Source organism: Drosophila rhopaloa, unplaced genomic scaffold (genome assembly GCF_018152115.1).
Source record: "Drosophila rhopaloa isolate 14029-0021.01 unplaced genomic scaffold, ASM1815211v1 contig_115, whole genome shotgun sequence".
NCBI lineage: Eukaryota > Metazoa > Arthropoda > Insecta > Diptera > Drosophilidae > Drosophila > Drosophila rhopaloa.
The window spans coordinates 8,545,122-8,557,784 of NW_025334990.1; the positions used below are offsets into that span (position 1 = coordinate 8,545,122).

General features: G+C 37.7%; 2 protein-coding genes across 2 annotated transcripts; both read right to left on the reverse strand.

Moving 5' to 3' along the window:
* Positions 1–3,928: 3,928 nt before the first annotated feature.
* Positions 3,929–4,303, reverse strand: LOC108037896 (cell death-inducing p53-target protein 1). Its single transcript, XM_017114570.1, has one exon. It carries the CDS (start codon positions 4,301–4,303, stop codon positions 3,929–3,931), a length of 375 nt encoding a protein of 124 aa, XP_016970059.1.
* A 4,601-nt stretch (positions 4,304–8,904) lies between these two features.
* Positions 8,905–9,632, reverse strand: LOC108043758. The gene has a single exon (XM_017122563.2). It carries the CDS (start codon positions 9,630–9,632, stop codon positions 9,042–9,044), a length of 591 nt encoding a protein of 196 aa, XP_016978052.2. The 3' UTR covers positions 8,905–9,041.
* Between the last annotated feature and the right edge of the window lie 3,031 nt (positions 9,633–12,663).

Sequence of the window (12,663 nt, forward strand, 5' to 3'; positions counted from 1 at the left end):
GTTAAATGTACTGATTTGAACCATAGTAAACACACATTTTATTTGCTATTCTAAATAGGTTTTTAAAATTCTTACGATTTTATGATGCAAATATTGTTTTATTATTTTATATGTGATTTTTAGTTTCCTTTAAAATATTATAAATTATGTTAATTATTATTTTTTAATAAATAATATCATATATCTTTGTTATTTTAAACGTGTACACATATACCTTTCAATTTTTAGCAAAATCTGTGAAAATTAGTTTTTAAATTAATTTGCATATAGACTTTTCTCAATTAAAAATACGAAATTTCCGTTTGTCCTAAAATCTTACTGATTAGATATAAAAGCAAAATTTAATTTCTTATCCTATTGAACCTATAATTTTATAAATAGGAACTGTTAGAATAATAGAATGGACTTATCAATTTTGTTAAAAATGTAAATGAAAGGGCATAAAAACTTTGGTTTACCGAAATTAGCTTCCTTTTGTGTTTGTTATTATTTATTGCAGTTTCTCTCAGTGCTAAGTATTTCAATTCAGACCAAGCCCTTTGGATAACCGAAACTCATGGAGAAACCTAGGACATTAAATCCGAGCAGCCATTAACATTTACGATTTCGCATCCAGGGGTTAGACACTCACACACACGGCAGATGTTTGCCATCAAGGATTGGATTTGGCCCGAAATGGCAATTGGTAGGCGTTTTGACGGGGAACGGCAACTGGCAACACATCCTGTGATATGTGAAGTGCGAGAGGGGGCATCGAGGGGCGATGCAATTCTGGAAATCGACGAGGACCCTCTCTATTTGTTTGCCGTTTATCCTGGCCTTGGAGTGCGCCTGTTGGCCCTGTGTGATCGCCTTAGTGAGTCAGTGGACCGGAAAGCGACCAAAGATTTGCATCCAGCTGGGGTTGCGTCGAAAGTTTTGCATTTTAATAGCCTCTTAACTGCCGACCATTAGCACTGTGTTTGTTTATGTTGCCACAGGTCGGGGGAAGTGAGCTGGTCCTCTGGTCAGGTGTGGCTTCTTCCCAATCCCACAGAGATTTGCATGCTATTCCATTTTCGGTTTGGCCAATTTTTGGTCCACTTGTAGTCACCTAAAAGCGTTCCCCTAAATCGGAAGCACATCGCATAGCAGTTTTGTTTAAGCTCGAATTTTTTGCGTTAGGCCAGCAATCGGGTTAATTGTTTTCAGCAACTAGCTGAGGTTCTTAGATACCAAGATTTATCCTTGAAAGGCTCTTGCCAGGTCCCTGGCAATTATGGCAAACAGTAGGTAATAAAATCCCATTTGGTCAATATGGACTTTTAAGCTCTGGCAGTTTGGAAATTGGATAAAGAATCAAAACTGTTGAATAAAACAGTAGCCTAAAATTAATCTCATTTTACCATAAATATTAATTATAAAAATTGATAAATAAATGTTATATATGTATAGTAAATTATTTTAATTGTAATTTGCTATAAAGACAAAAGCAAAAATTTATTTTAATGCTATAAATTAAGTAAAGTATATCTGCTATTCAGTTCAGTTGTATATCAATATTCAATATTTTTGACTGCTAAAAATTCATATATTCCGATAAAAGTTGCGTTTGGCTCTTTTGTCATAGTCTCTGTACGACTAAATTTTAATGACAGCGTTTTGGGTTGATGTGAGGCCATCATGAGGACCCCATCATCATCATCATCGGGGGCACTGATGCCAGTGCCAAGTCACGTTTTCGCTTGGATTCTCTTGGCTTTCTGCGTTGTCTTTGCTTTTTTCAAGCTTTTCCCAGAGTTTCCCCATTTTCAAGCCGCGCTTTTTGTTCGTGCAAGATTTGTGACGTGACGAGTTGCCACGCTAATGCACGCCCTGCAAAGTATGCAATAAATTTAACGTTGCTGGAAGGGCACCTGTGTGTGTGGTTGTGTGTGTATGTATGAGGAAAAAAGAAGGATTCACTGTCAACTATATCATAAACATTAACAGCTTTTACTTACCTCGTGGCAGTCGCTTTAGCACTCGACACAAAGGCAAATACGACCATCTGGGCTAAAGGATGCAGCGATTTTTCAGGCAGGCGACAAACTGTTTGCTTTATAAGTTCCTGCCGCACACCTTATGTTGGTTCCCACGCATTCAGCGGCTGCAGCCACATGAAAGCCTCCGCCTGGCGAACAAACAAAGGGGAATCCCCCACCAGACTGGGGTTAAAGCCTTTCAGCCCCTGGGTCACCTTTTCTGCGGTCACTGGCTGAAAAACTTTTGGCATGCCCGTCACGTCTCGATTCGTTTAAAACTTCCACCCACCGACGGCCCGGTAAAAATCAAATTCAATTAGCCCAATTGCAAGGGAAGAAAAAATATTTTTTCTTCTACAATTCTGAAGGTGTCTAGAATTGATTGTTACAAAATGTTACCCTTTTTTTCCAAAGAATTAAGTTATTCATTTAAAAGCAATTTAAAAACTTTTTAATCGATTTATTAACAGAAAAATACGACCTCCTAGTTGCAACTCAAATAAAAAATGTTTGCAATCTATGGTATTTGCATTTTTCCGATAACACCTTCGCAAACAGAAGTTTTAAAATCGTTTCGTAAAAAATTAATAGAAGACAAATAGTTTCACTTTCAATAATCCGTATATGTAAGTACGGCTAAAAAATTCACCAAATTTGAGGTCCATTTTTATAATTATGACTAAATGTACAGTTGGTCGAATTTATTTATTTTGAAAATTTGTATTGTATTAATGGAATCTTTACCAGAAAGAATTAGAACGTATCGCATCACCCAAAACACAATATGAAAGAAAAACAGGCCAATAAAAAACCACATTATGCAGATTTTTATTCTGCCGGCGCAGCATTTTTTCGTCTCAATCTCGGCGTGGTTCGTTGGGTTGCGGCATGTGGTCTCCTCCATTGGCCCTTTTCTTCCTAATGATTCCAAGTCCACTTCCTCCACATGATTCAACTTGCGTGGAACACTCATGGGCGATTTTATCATTTCCTTATCTTAAGCCAAAGTGACACGGTCCAGTTCTTATTAAAACTTAAACAAAAATTTAAATATTTGCTAATTGTTTAGTTCCTGTTTTAGCTTTTTATCACTGCTTATTTAATATTGTTAAATTAATATTTCATCACAATATAAAAACTGGTTGCATAAATTAATAAAAAATTTTGTTTCTTACTTGAAAACAGTGGAAGTAAGCGACCTCTCCATGCGCGAGCTTGAATTCAACTGAATTTCTAAGTTTGCTTTGCTCTTATCGGTTTTTGATAAGTGATTTAAATGAGCAAGGGATTAAATAAATAAAATAAATGAGTAAAAGACATTCAAATTTTAAATATATTTAAAAGTTCTTGAAGTGATGTAATGTATTTCAGATAAGCATTTATTTTAATTCTTATAATAAATTTTCTTATCAAGTTTTTTTTTCTTGAAAAAAAACATTGGTCCAAGTATAAGTAGAATTCCACGGCAATATTTCTAAAATTAAAAAAAATACTTTTATGTTCAATCGTTAAATGTTTTGTGCAGCCCAAAGCTTTGGAATTTGCTCGTGAGTGAAATTAAATTAAATTAAATTCAGTGACGTCAGTGTCGGAAGGCAGATGGCGCCTTGAACACCCATATTATTTTGCCACGCCAATAGAATGAAATAGATAACATACTAAAGGCTATATGATAGTCGAGGCACTCGAATTTCGGTTTAAATGAATTTTAGTAAGTAGTTTTAAGCGTAATTACAGGATTTAGTAAATACCTTGAAACTATATAAACAAAGTTTAAAATCCCTTTTGAACCTGAATTAAAATTAAATTCCTTGAAATATCTTTTTACATATATAACAAATAGGAATTAAATAAAATGAAAAGATTAAAATAAAATATTTCACGTGTTGTATTAATTTTATTGTCAGCACTTTTACTGATGAGTATTACAAAATATTCGATTTTATCCAATGATCCAGGGACTCCTCGCAGTTGGGGCACGAATGGTCGACCTCCTTGCAGTCATCGATACAGAAGGGGATCAGGAAGCATCCCAGGCCGAAGGTGAACAAGCAAGTGAAGAACGCGGAGACGTAGGTAAAGGTTCCGGGCCGGGTAATGGTGGTCGTCTTAATCTCGGCGTGGCACGACGGACATATCATGTGCATCGAGTTGCGACCTAGGATGTCCTGAGTGGCCACCGATTCCGTACTTGCACATCTGTTGTTTTCCGATATGTTGCTGTCCCCGCTGATCGCCTCCAAATACGACGGCGGGGGCGTCGGGGGCCTAACATAATTTGAATGAGCAGGCACACTCATCGGCAAAAACTTTATGTTGTTATCTCAAATTTTTTTCAATAAAAGTGTTGCTATTTTTATACCCTTGCAGAGGGTATTATAATTTTGGTCAAAAGTGTGCAACGCAGTGAAGGAGACATCTCCGACCCTATAAAGTATATATATTCTTGATCAGGATCACCTCCTGAGTTGATATAGCCATGTCCGTCTGTCCGTCTGTCCGTCTGTCCGTCTGTCCGTCTGTCTGTTTCTACGCAAACTAGTCTCTCAGTTTTAAAGCTATCGGATTGAAACTTTGCACACACCCTTCTTTCCTTTGCACGCAGTATATAAGTCGGAACGGCCGGGATCGGCCGACTATATCCTATAGCTGCCATATAACTGATTGATCGGAAATGCCATAACTTTGGTGTTTGTAAAGTTAGAAAGTTGGGATTTTCTATGGGTTTTATATTTGGCCAATCAATCCGACCTACCAAATTTCATAAGGATCGGCCGACTATATCCTATAGCTGCCATATAACTGATTGATCGGAAATGCCATAACTTTGGTGTTTGTAAAGTTAGAAAGTTGGGATTTTCTATGGGTCTTATATTTGGCCAATCAATCCGACCCACCAAATTTCATAAGGATCGGCCGACTATATCCTATAGCTGCCATATAACTGATTGATCGGAAATGCCATAACTTTGGTGTTTGTTAAGTTAGGAAGTTGGGAATTTCTATGGATTTTATTTTTGGCCAATCAATCCGACCTACCAAATTTCATAAGGATCGGCCGACTATATCCTATAGCTGCCATATAACTGATTGATCGGAAATGCCATAACTTTGGTGTTTGTAAAGTTAGGAAGTTGGGATTTTCTATGGATTTTATTTTTGGCCAATCAATCCGACCTATCAAATTTCATAAGGATCGGCCGACTATATCCTATAGCTGCCATATAACTGAACGATTGGAAATGCCATAACTTTGTTGTTGTTAAAGTTAGGAAGTTCGGATTTTTTATGAGTATTAAGAATGCATCATATGAATAATTTTGGAGAATATAATTTACAGAGTATTCTGCAAGGGTATATCAACTTCGGCTCCGCCCGAAGTTAGCTTTTCTTTCTTGTTATATATTTCTTGCGGCACAGTGATCACAGATGTTTTTTTCCCTCTTCCTATTAGTCAGCGCAATTTATTTGGATAACTATTATATATTGAAAACCATGCTAACGGACTGATATTAGTTCCATCACTTCTGATGCAGCATATCAATTATACTCTATTATATTCTTAATATTCACTTTAAAAATGATTGAATTAGATATTTAAAAATGTGAAAAATCACAACCACTTATCGCGAGAGCTTAGAGTAAACTGATTTTTCTGAATATGCTTTGCTGAGCTCTTGATGATATTTGATAAGCGATTTTCGAGAGCAAGAGTATAAAGAGTTTTTGAAAGGGAGTCGGCGAATTCTTGATATGCGTTAATAGCCGAGCAGATCTGCGCTCTCACCCAAACTTTTGATCGCGTAAATATTTCGATTGATTTTTCGATCGTTATTATGGCAGCTGTAAGTCGTGCGATTTTTATAAAATTTTTGAAATAGCTTAAAAATTACCATATCTCCGAGCTCCTTTGTAAACGTATTTCTGAAATTTCTGAGAACTACTATATTTCTGAGTTTACAGATATATCTAAAGAATCAACGGCTTTACATTTTATTTTTTTATTTTTTCTCGAATTGTTTCTATGGGAGCTAATTGATATAGTCGGCCGATCTAACCCGTTCGGACTTATATAATACCTGCAACAGGTATAATAATTAGAAATAGTATTATTAATTACTTTGTATACACTGACCGATTATAACTCGTTGCAAATTTGAACCAAACATGATCTGCCCTAATAGATTAATATTCCCAAAAATCAGACGATTTTAAGTTATCTTAAAATAAAAATAGCCTTATCACATTATTAATTTTCCATGCACGGGATACGTCACTTTAAATACGTGGGCGTGAAAATGAGTTTACAGCTGTCCAAAGAGATTAAAGTTGTTTTCAATTCAATATATCTATATCAAATTATTAATTTTCCATGCCAGAAAATGGTAAATACATCTCTAAATAAAACCATTAGATAAATTACATACATTGCTGTGCCTGTCAAGTTTTAAAATTTAATTACATTTTAAACATTAGATTTAATTCAGCCATCCGATAGACAGGCCGAAAGTAATCCAATCAAAGGCAACTTAGTGAATCTCAATGGTTCTTTAAAATGTCCCCGAGCGATGAATTCGATTTATGCAAAGATATACCAATCAGCATTTAGCTATTAAGCCCACGAATTTGCATTTGTATGTACATGCGAATATGCAGGGGCACACACATCCGTGGCATCCGTCGGAATTCAATAAATATGAAACTCATCCATCACTGTCAGTTTAAGCTGCATGCGGGTCGAGCTTTAATGTCGCCATAAGCGCTGCGCTTAAAGCACCTACAAAATGTCTAACGTGTGTGTGCTAATGAAATATGGCCGACACACACACACACGCGCAAGTAGACATTCAATTGCCAGCATTGCGTATACGCCGTGTCGACCCTGCAAAAATATGTGTAGCATCTACTTATCGGTGCCGTCAATGAGTTTCGTGGGCGGGTGCTTTAAATGAAATTTTTCCTACGGATGCAAATGCCAACAGCCGTACGGCGTTCAAAATTCAAATTTTTCAAAAGCAATTACTCACGACGAGACTTTGATGTGGCTGCTTAGATTCTTTGAACTCCACCAGCCAATATATATATATATATTTATACCAACGAATAAGTAACAAAGCCGGAATGCCTAGAATGCAGGCAGATTCTCGGCAGCTATTTCAATTTTGAATGCCTACCACATTTGCCCGAGGGAACCAAAAACAGCGACAAGAAGCCCGGCTGCCCCTTTTTAAGCGCCTTTATGGCTAATTAAACGAAATTGAACAGGTCCACGCTTAATTGACGCCGTCAGCAGGTGTATTAAAAATTAATAAAAAAGTAGAGCTCAACGGGGAGATGCTTAACGTTCATTAGTTTGTATGGGGTGCTACAATGGTTTTTATTGACTACCGGCCGTGTCCCATGGCTTTTAATTAACTTTTCGCATTGCCGTCGCCATGCGAACGGATTGCGTAGCAAAGCTTAGGGAGAAAAGGATTTTAAAGCATTGAAAACGTGGTGAAATTTAAAATACTTGTAATTTCATTACAGTGTTTGTAGGGCCGCACCACATGGCGTATGATTAATGCGTCGCTCGGGACTCTGCACATTTCATTAAATAAATTGTAATTTATCAAAAGCAGAGAGTAGCCGACGAATCGGCCCACAGTCGCAGTTACAGTCAAAGCCAAAGCAAATCAAATAAATTACAGACAAGTTGAAAAACTTTGACCATTAAATGCCCTAAACCAAATACAGCCAATGACGACTTGTTGTGTTGTTGTTTTTTTTGTTGGTTCGTTTTCGTTTGGCTTGTTGTTTTTCTTATTTGGCCGGCATTTCATTGCAATTGATTTTTGGTGTCAGCTGCACGCTCACCCAGAGACAGACATGTCCAGGCCTTAGCCCCCGAAATTCTCCCACATTTTCCTTTCCACCGCACCCGACAAATGCTGTGGCTTGCGGCTTAAGTTTGTCGGCAAATTGAAAACTTTGTTGGTTAACTCGCCCTGGAGGCGGGGGCTGTAGGGCAAAAAATAGACCAAAGCCCGGGGCACATCAATACAACATTTTTTCGTCGTCATTCCCCCACCCTCCACCTTTCGGCCAACATTCCGAACTTAGCCCATTCCCAAATAAACAACCCGGCGGACAGCCGCCGAAACCAGAAGGCTCGGTTGCCTGTTGTGGCTGGATTTCTGGCCGTTCTGCTGATTGCATTAAACAACCAAAATGGAGTCAAACAATAACGAAAATCAGAGCAAAGTCAGCTGGAGAATCGAAGCTGGGAATATCCTCGAAGGTCAAATACTCAAATGGTATCCTTAAGATACAGGGAAATCATTTCAAACACCTTTACGAATGAAGAAATAGTTATGTATGGGGAAGGCAAAGCCACTTGAATTTTAAAAATATATTAATTGTTAAAACACTTAATTCCATTCTGATTTTCTTCATGTATTTTGTGAATGTGAATATCTTAGCAGTGCTGCAGAAGCTATTTTAATTTTGGTCTGAAGGTACATTTTAAAAAATATCCATATCCTATATCAATATCCTATAGCTGCTGTTTTTATTAACTTTTGTATTTTTATAAAATTTTTTATTTCACCAATACCTTGATTTTATCTAAATTATGTAAATGTCATATATATTTTCGTGCAGTGCACGCTGTTATCAACTTTTGGCATGACTGCAAGGGTATTAAGACATTACCGTGCCGTAAACAAAAAACACATTTTCTTAGTTTTCTGACAAAAGTATGAAATGTAATAATCTTTTCCTCAAAGAATAACTTGTCTTTTTATTTTCCTCATATTACCAAATGGAGACCTTTATAGGCATAGAATCGGCTCGTCGAAACACTTTTCTTTTCACTTCGATAATAAAACGTTTTTGTCAGACTAACTAAAAAAAGCTTACCTAAAGGTGGGAAGAGCGATTTGCTTTTAATATAAATAAATAAACAGTCTGAGCAAATTGAAAGTTTGGGCCATGAAAACTTAAGCCCCCAAATCGGTTAATAGAAAATGGAAACTGGTCAAAAGCCACTTACGATGGCTAGCCGAAATCCCCAACCCCCGCATGGCAGGCACTGTATAAGGATGAACTCCTCGGCACAGGATGCACCTGCACCACGGTGGGCTCCTCGTCCAGCTGGACATCGGTGCTGGAGAAGGGTGAGGCGCCGGTGATCTGGCCGTAGAGGGGCTGCATCACCCGGATGGTGGCCACCCGTTCCCGCCAAGTGTGCCAGAAGTGCTGCTTGTAGACATGGCCACCAAACTCAAAGATCATCGGGTGCTCCAAAACAGTCAGTGGAACCGACCCCGTCGGCTGGACAATGTTCAGCATCATGAGGCACCGATTGGTCTTGCGGAAGAAGTGAAACCGGATCAACTGCAGCGGCAGCATGCTGACCAGTTCGAAACTCTCGATTTCCGGATCCAAGCCACGGGCCAGGAAACTCGGTTCATCGCCGTACTTCGAGAAGTTATCGCATCCGAAGAGCAGGCGGTTGCAGGTGAGTCCTATCTGGTACTGGCGCAATCCCACACCCCGGATATTGACCAGGGTGAAGGGATTCTCCACCAGAACCGGCTCGTAGATCTCCTCGTAATCGGCAAGCAAAACTTTCTGCACCCTGAACATCGCCGTCAGCGACACCAAGTTCGGCTATTATTTAATTGAAATGTCAATCAAAGTTAAGGCTGTCTATTTGTTGGCTTTGACTTGTCAGCTGTTGTGGACTTTGTCGCCTGCTGCGGTATCGAAAAACTATCCGACCAAATCGATTATATCGTCACCATAGCTATAGTCATCGCCATCGCCATCGCCATTGCCATTGCCATTGCCAAATGCAAATCACTGGACATCCGATGTCATTCCAACTTGAAGTCGTAGTCTGCATTTGAATTTAAATTGGCATTTGCAGCTGGGTTGGTGGGGTAGAAAGTCATTCGGCATGGTTGATGGGCTAAAATGGTTGCATTAGGTGCACTCAGTTGAGTGCAAAGAGAAGTGCTGATGAGCATAATGATATCGCCAAAGAGTTTTAAGAAAGTCGGTCAGTTTAGCTGTCTCACTTAACAAATCCGCATTTCCTTGAAAGTTTTTTGATTGGGGGATTTGTAAATTACATTTTTATTAAGTTCTTGATTTTCTTAAAATTTTGCATATAATATTCGGTGTAAATAATTTTGCTTTAGCTAAAAAATTAAAAAGTATTCCTTATTTAGTTTCACAAAAAATTACAAATTCTCTAATCAAGAAATAAGGGAAATCTAAGACAACTTGAACTGAATTCTCTTTCTTTTTAGTAAAACATTTGCCATTTCATAACAATTGTCAAGCAATCTACTTATTGACAATAAGTCGTGTAAACTTTATCAATCTTCGAATTAAATGCGATTTTATTTCCAATTTTTTCTCACTCCATCGAGGGTCTAACTAGTTCGTTTTCTACCATTTTTTTGCCATCATAGTTTCTGTTCGACATTTCTACAAGTTTTCAGCCATAATCTTGGCTTATGACTGCCACAGTTCACATTTTTCAGTCCTCTTGTTCTGTCAGGGCAAACACTTTTAAAATATTCTGATTTATGACAAACTTTCGCCGCCCGTTTGCAACTTTTCTCAGTTGCCATTTGGCACTTTCCACTTTCTACTTTCCACTTTCACGTCCATGTCCTTGCGTTCATTTCCACCAGTTTCAGTTGCTGCCGACTGCAATTGGTGACGGAATATAAAAGAAAACTCCGGTCCTCGCGGGATACGGGCTGCTTGTGCTGCTCACTTTGTCAGCCATTTAATTTAGCCACGCCTGCAATTCCGATTGCACTGGCAGTGGAAAAACTAGGGGAAAACTGTGAGGAAAACTGGGAGGAAAACTGGATGCAGAAAGAGTTATCGCGCGAAGTACTGTGTCAAGTGGCATCTTTGCTGTTTTCAAAGTAATTAGTTTGAAGAAAATTACGAGTACGAGTGTCGCTTCTGATCCAGACTTATAGTTACACATAACTTATGGCTGCTACTGTTCACTGCTAAGCCGCATTTTCTTTTCACTCTTTTCCCATCCGGTTTTCCTTGTTCTCTATGGCATGTCCTTGCTAATTTGGGCAAATTCGACAGGGCATATCAAATTGCATCGCCTGCTTTGGTAATTCGCCATTGATTAAGTGTTCTGTCAGAAATCACACAAGATACATGGTCCCTTAATGAATTCGTATCCAAATGAACAAATGCCGTCTGTGGTCGGCGCCTGCAATTGGGGGATTAATTAAAATTTTCTCGTTTGGCATGTTTATGATGGCACTCTCAATTAATTTCAGGGCTCGTTGAGCAGATTACAATGTATTGAGGTTTCTTTTGGGACACCTATTACGGTTTATACTTGAAGTAGTTTGCAAATTGCTGGAATCGTAGTTAACAAGTATTTGCATATACTAATAATTGTTAAAAGACCGAAGATAACAAAAAGTGCAAGAGAAATTCTAGTGACTAAACTGCACACTGTATAAAAGTATTATCTAGTTTCAAGAATAAAATAGCTAATATACAATTTCAGAAATATTCATTATTATTTTCCCAAGTATTATTATTATTTTCCTCATAGACATCTGCTATTTTCCTTCTGTTGTTAAACAAGAACATTTCTATCGCATGAACCTTTGGACATGTGCCACAATTAATTTGGCTTTGTGTGAATTGCTCAAGTTGCTTTCCATGTCGTTGGGGCAATTAATGCCGTAAATGTATTTCATTGTCTCGATCATGGAGTTTTCTGCTGCCGCCAACAGTTTGCCCATTCAATTTAACTGCCAACATCAAAGCGCGCTAATGGTCATTGGCTTAAACATTGCCCACAAACTGCATTTTCCCTCGATTCGTGCGAGTATCTGACTAGATTCCGCCTGGCCAAGCACCTGAATTGTGCTTCAGTGCAGCAATTAGGTAAAAGCAGGAAAAACACGCACGCATACACCTCGAAAAATATAGTTCACAATGCATTGTGCCATTGCAATGGCAGTTTACATACTTATATATTTATATAACTGGTTTAAAAATAAAGCTAAAAGAAGGTATTATTTCCTCTTAAAGAACTGACGTTCGATGAATAAAAAAATACATTTTGGTTACCATTTCATGCTAGCATGTGTCTAAAACTTCAAAGAAATATCAAGACCTCCAAGCTGGAAATGAAATTCTCTAAATTTTCAGGCTTACTTGTTTGTACATATACATATGTGTTCCCTTGTTTGTTCACTTTATTACATAAAATATTTATGTTAAAACCTTTAAATACTTAACGATTCCTGCTCGATTTTAGTTGTTAGATTTTTGGCAACATTTTTAAAATATTATAATAGTTATTTTGTTGTAAACAAAGAAGCAAAGATTATGCACAGACTGTTTTGTGCAGGTGACTGCCTAAACTTTTAATCCCCATCACTTTCCAAACATTTTATTTTTTGGACGATGTCATAAGCAGTTATCATGATTTTTTGCGTAAATCGACCAGAAATAAATAATTTTAGCTTTGAATGCCAATTGATTGGGAATTTAATTACGAGTTTAACGAGGTATGACATTCCAAGTTTGGTCAATTGTTTCCCAGGATTTATAAATAAAGCTTCAAATATGAACTTTATTCAACAGCTGTTTGGTTGTAATAATGATTAAA

Coding starts and splice junctions, on each gene's coding strand:
- LOC108043758 (XM_017122563.2), bottom strand. CDS start 9,632: ATGTTCAGGGTGCAGAAAGTTTTGCTTGCCGATTACGAGGAGATCTAC.
- LOC108037896 (XM_017114570.1), bottom strand. CDS start 4,303: ATGAGTGTGCCTGCTCATTCAAATTATGTTAGGCCCCCGACGCCCCCG.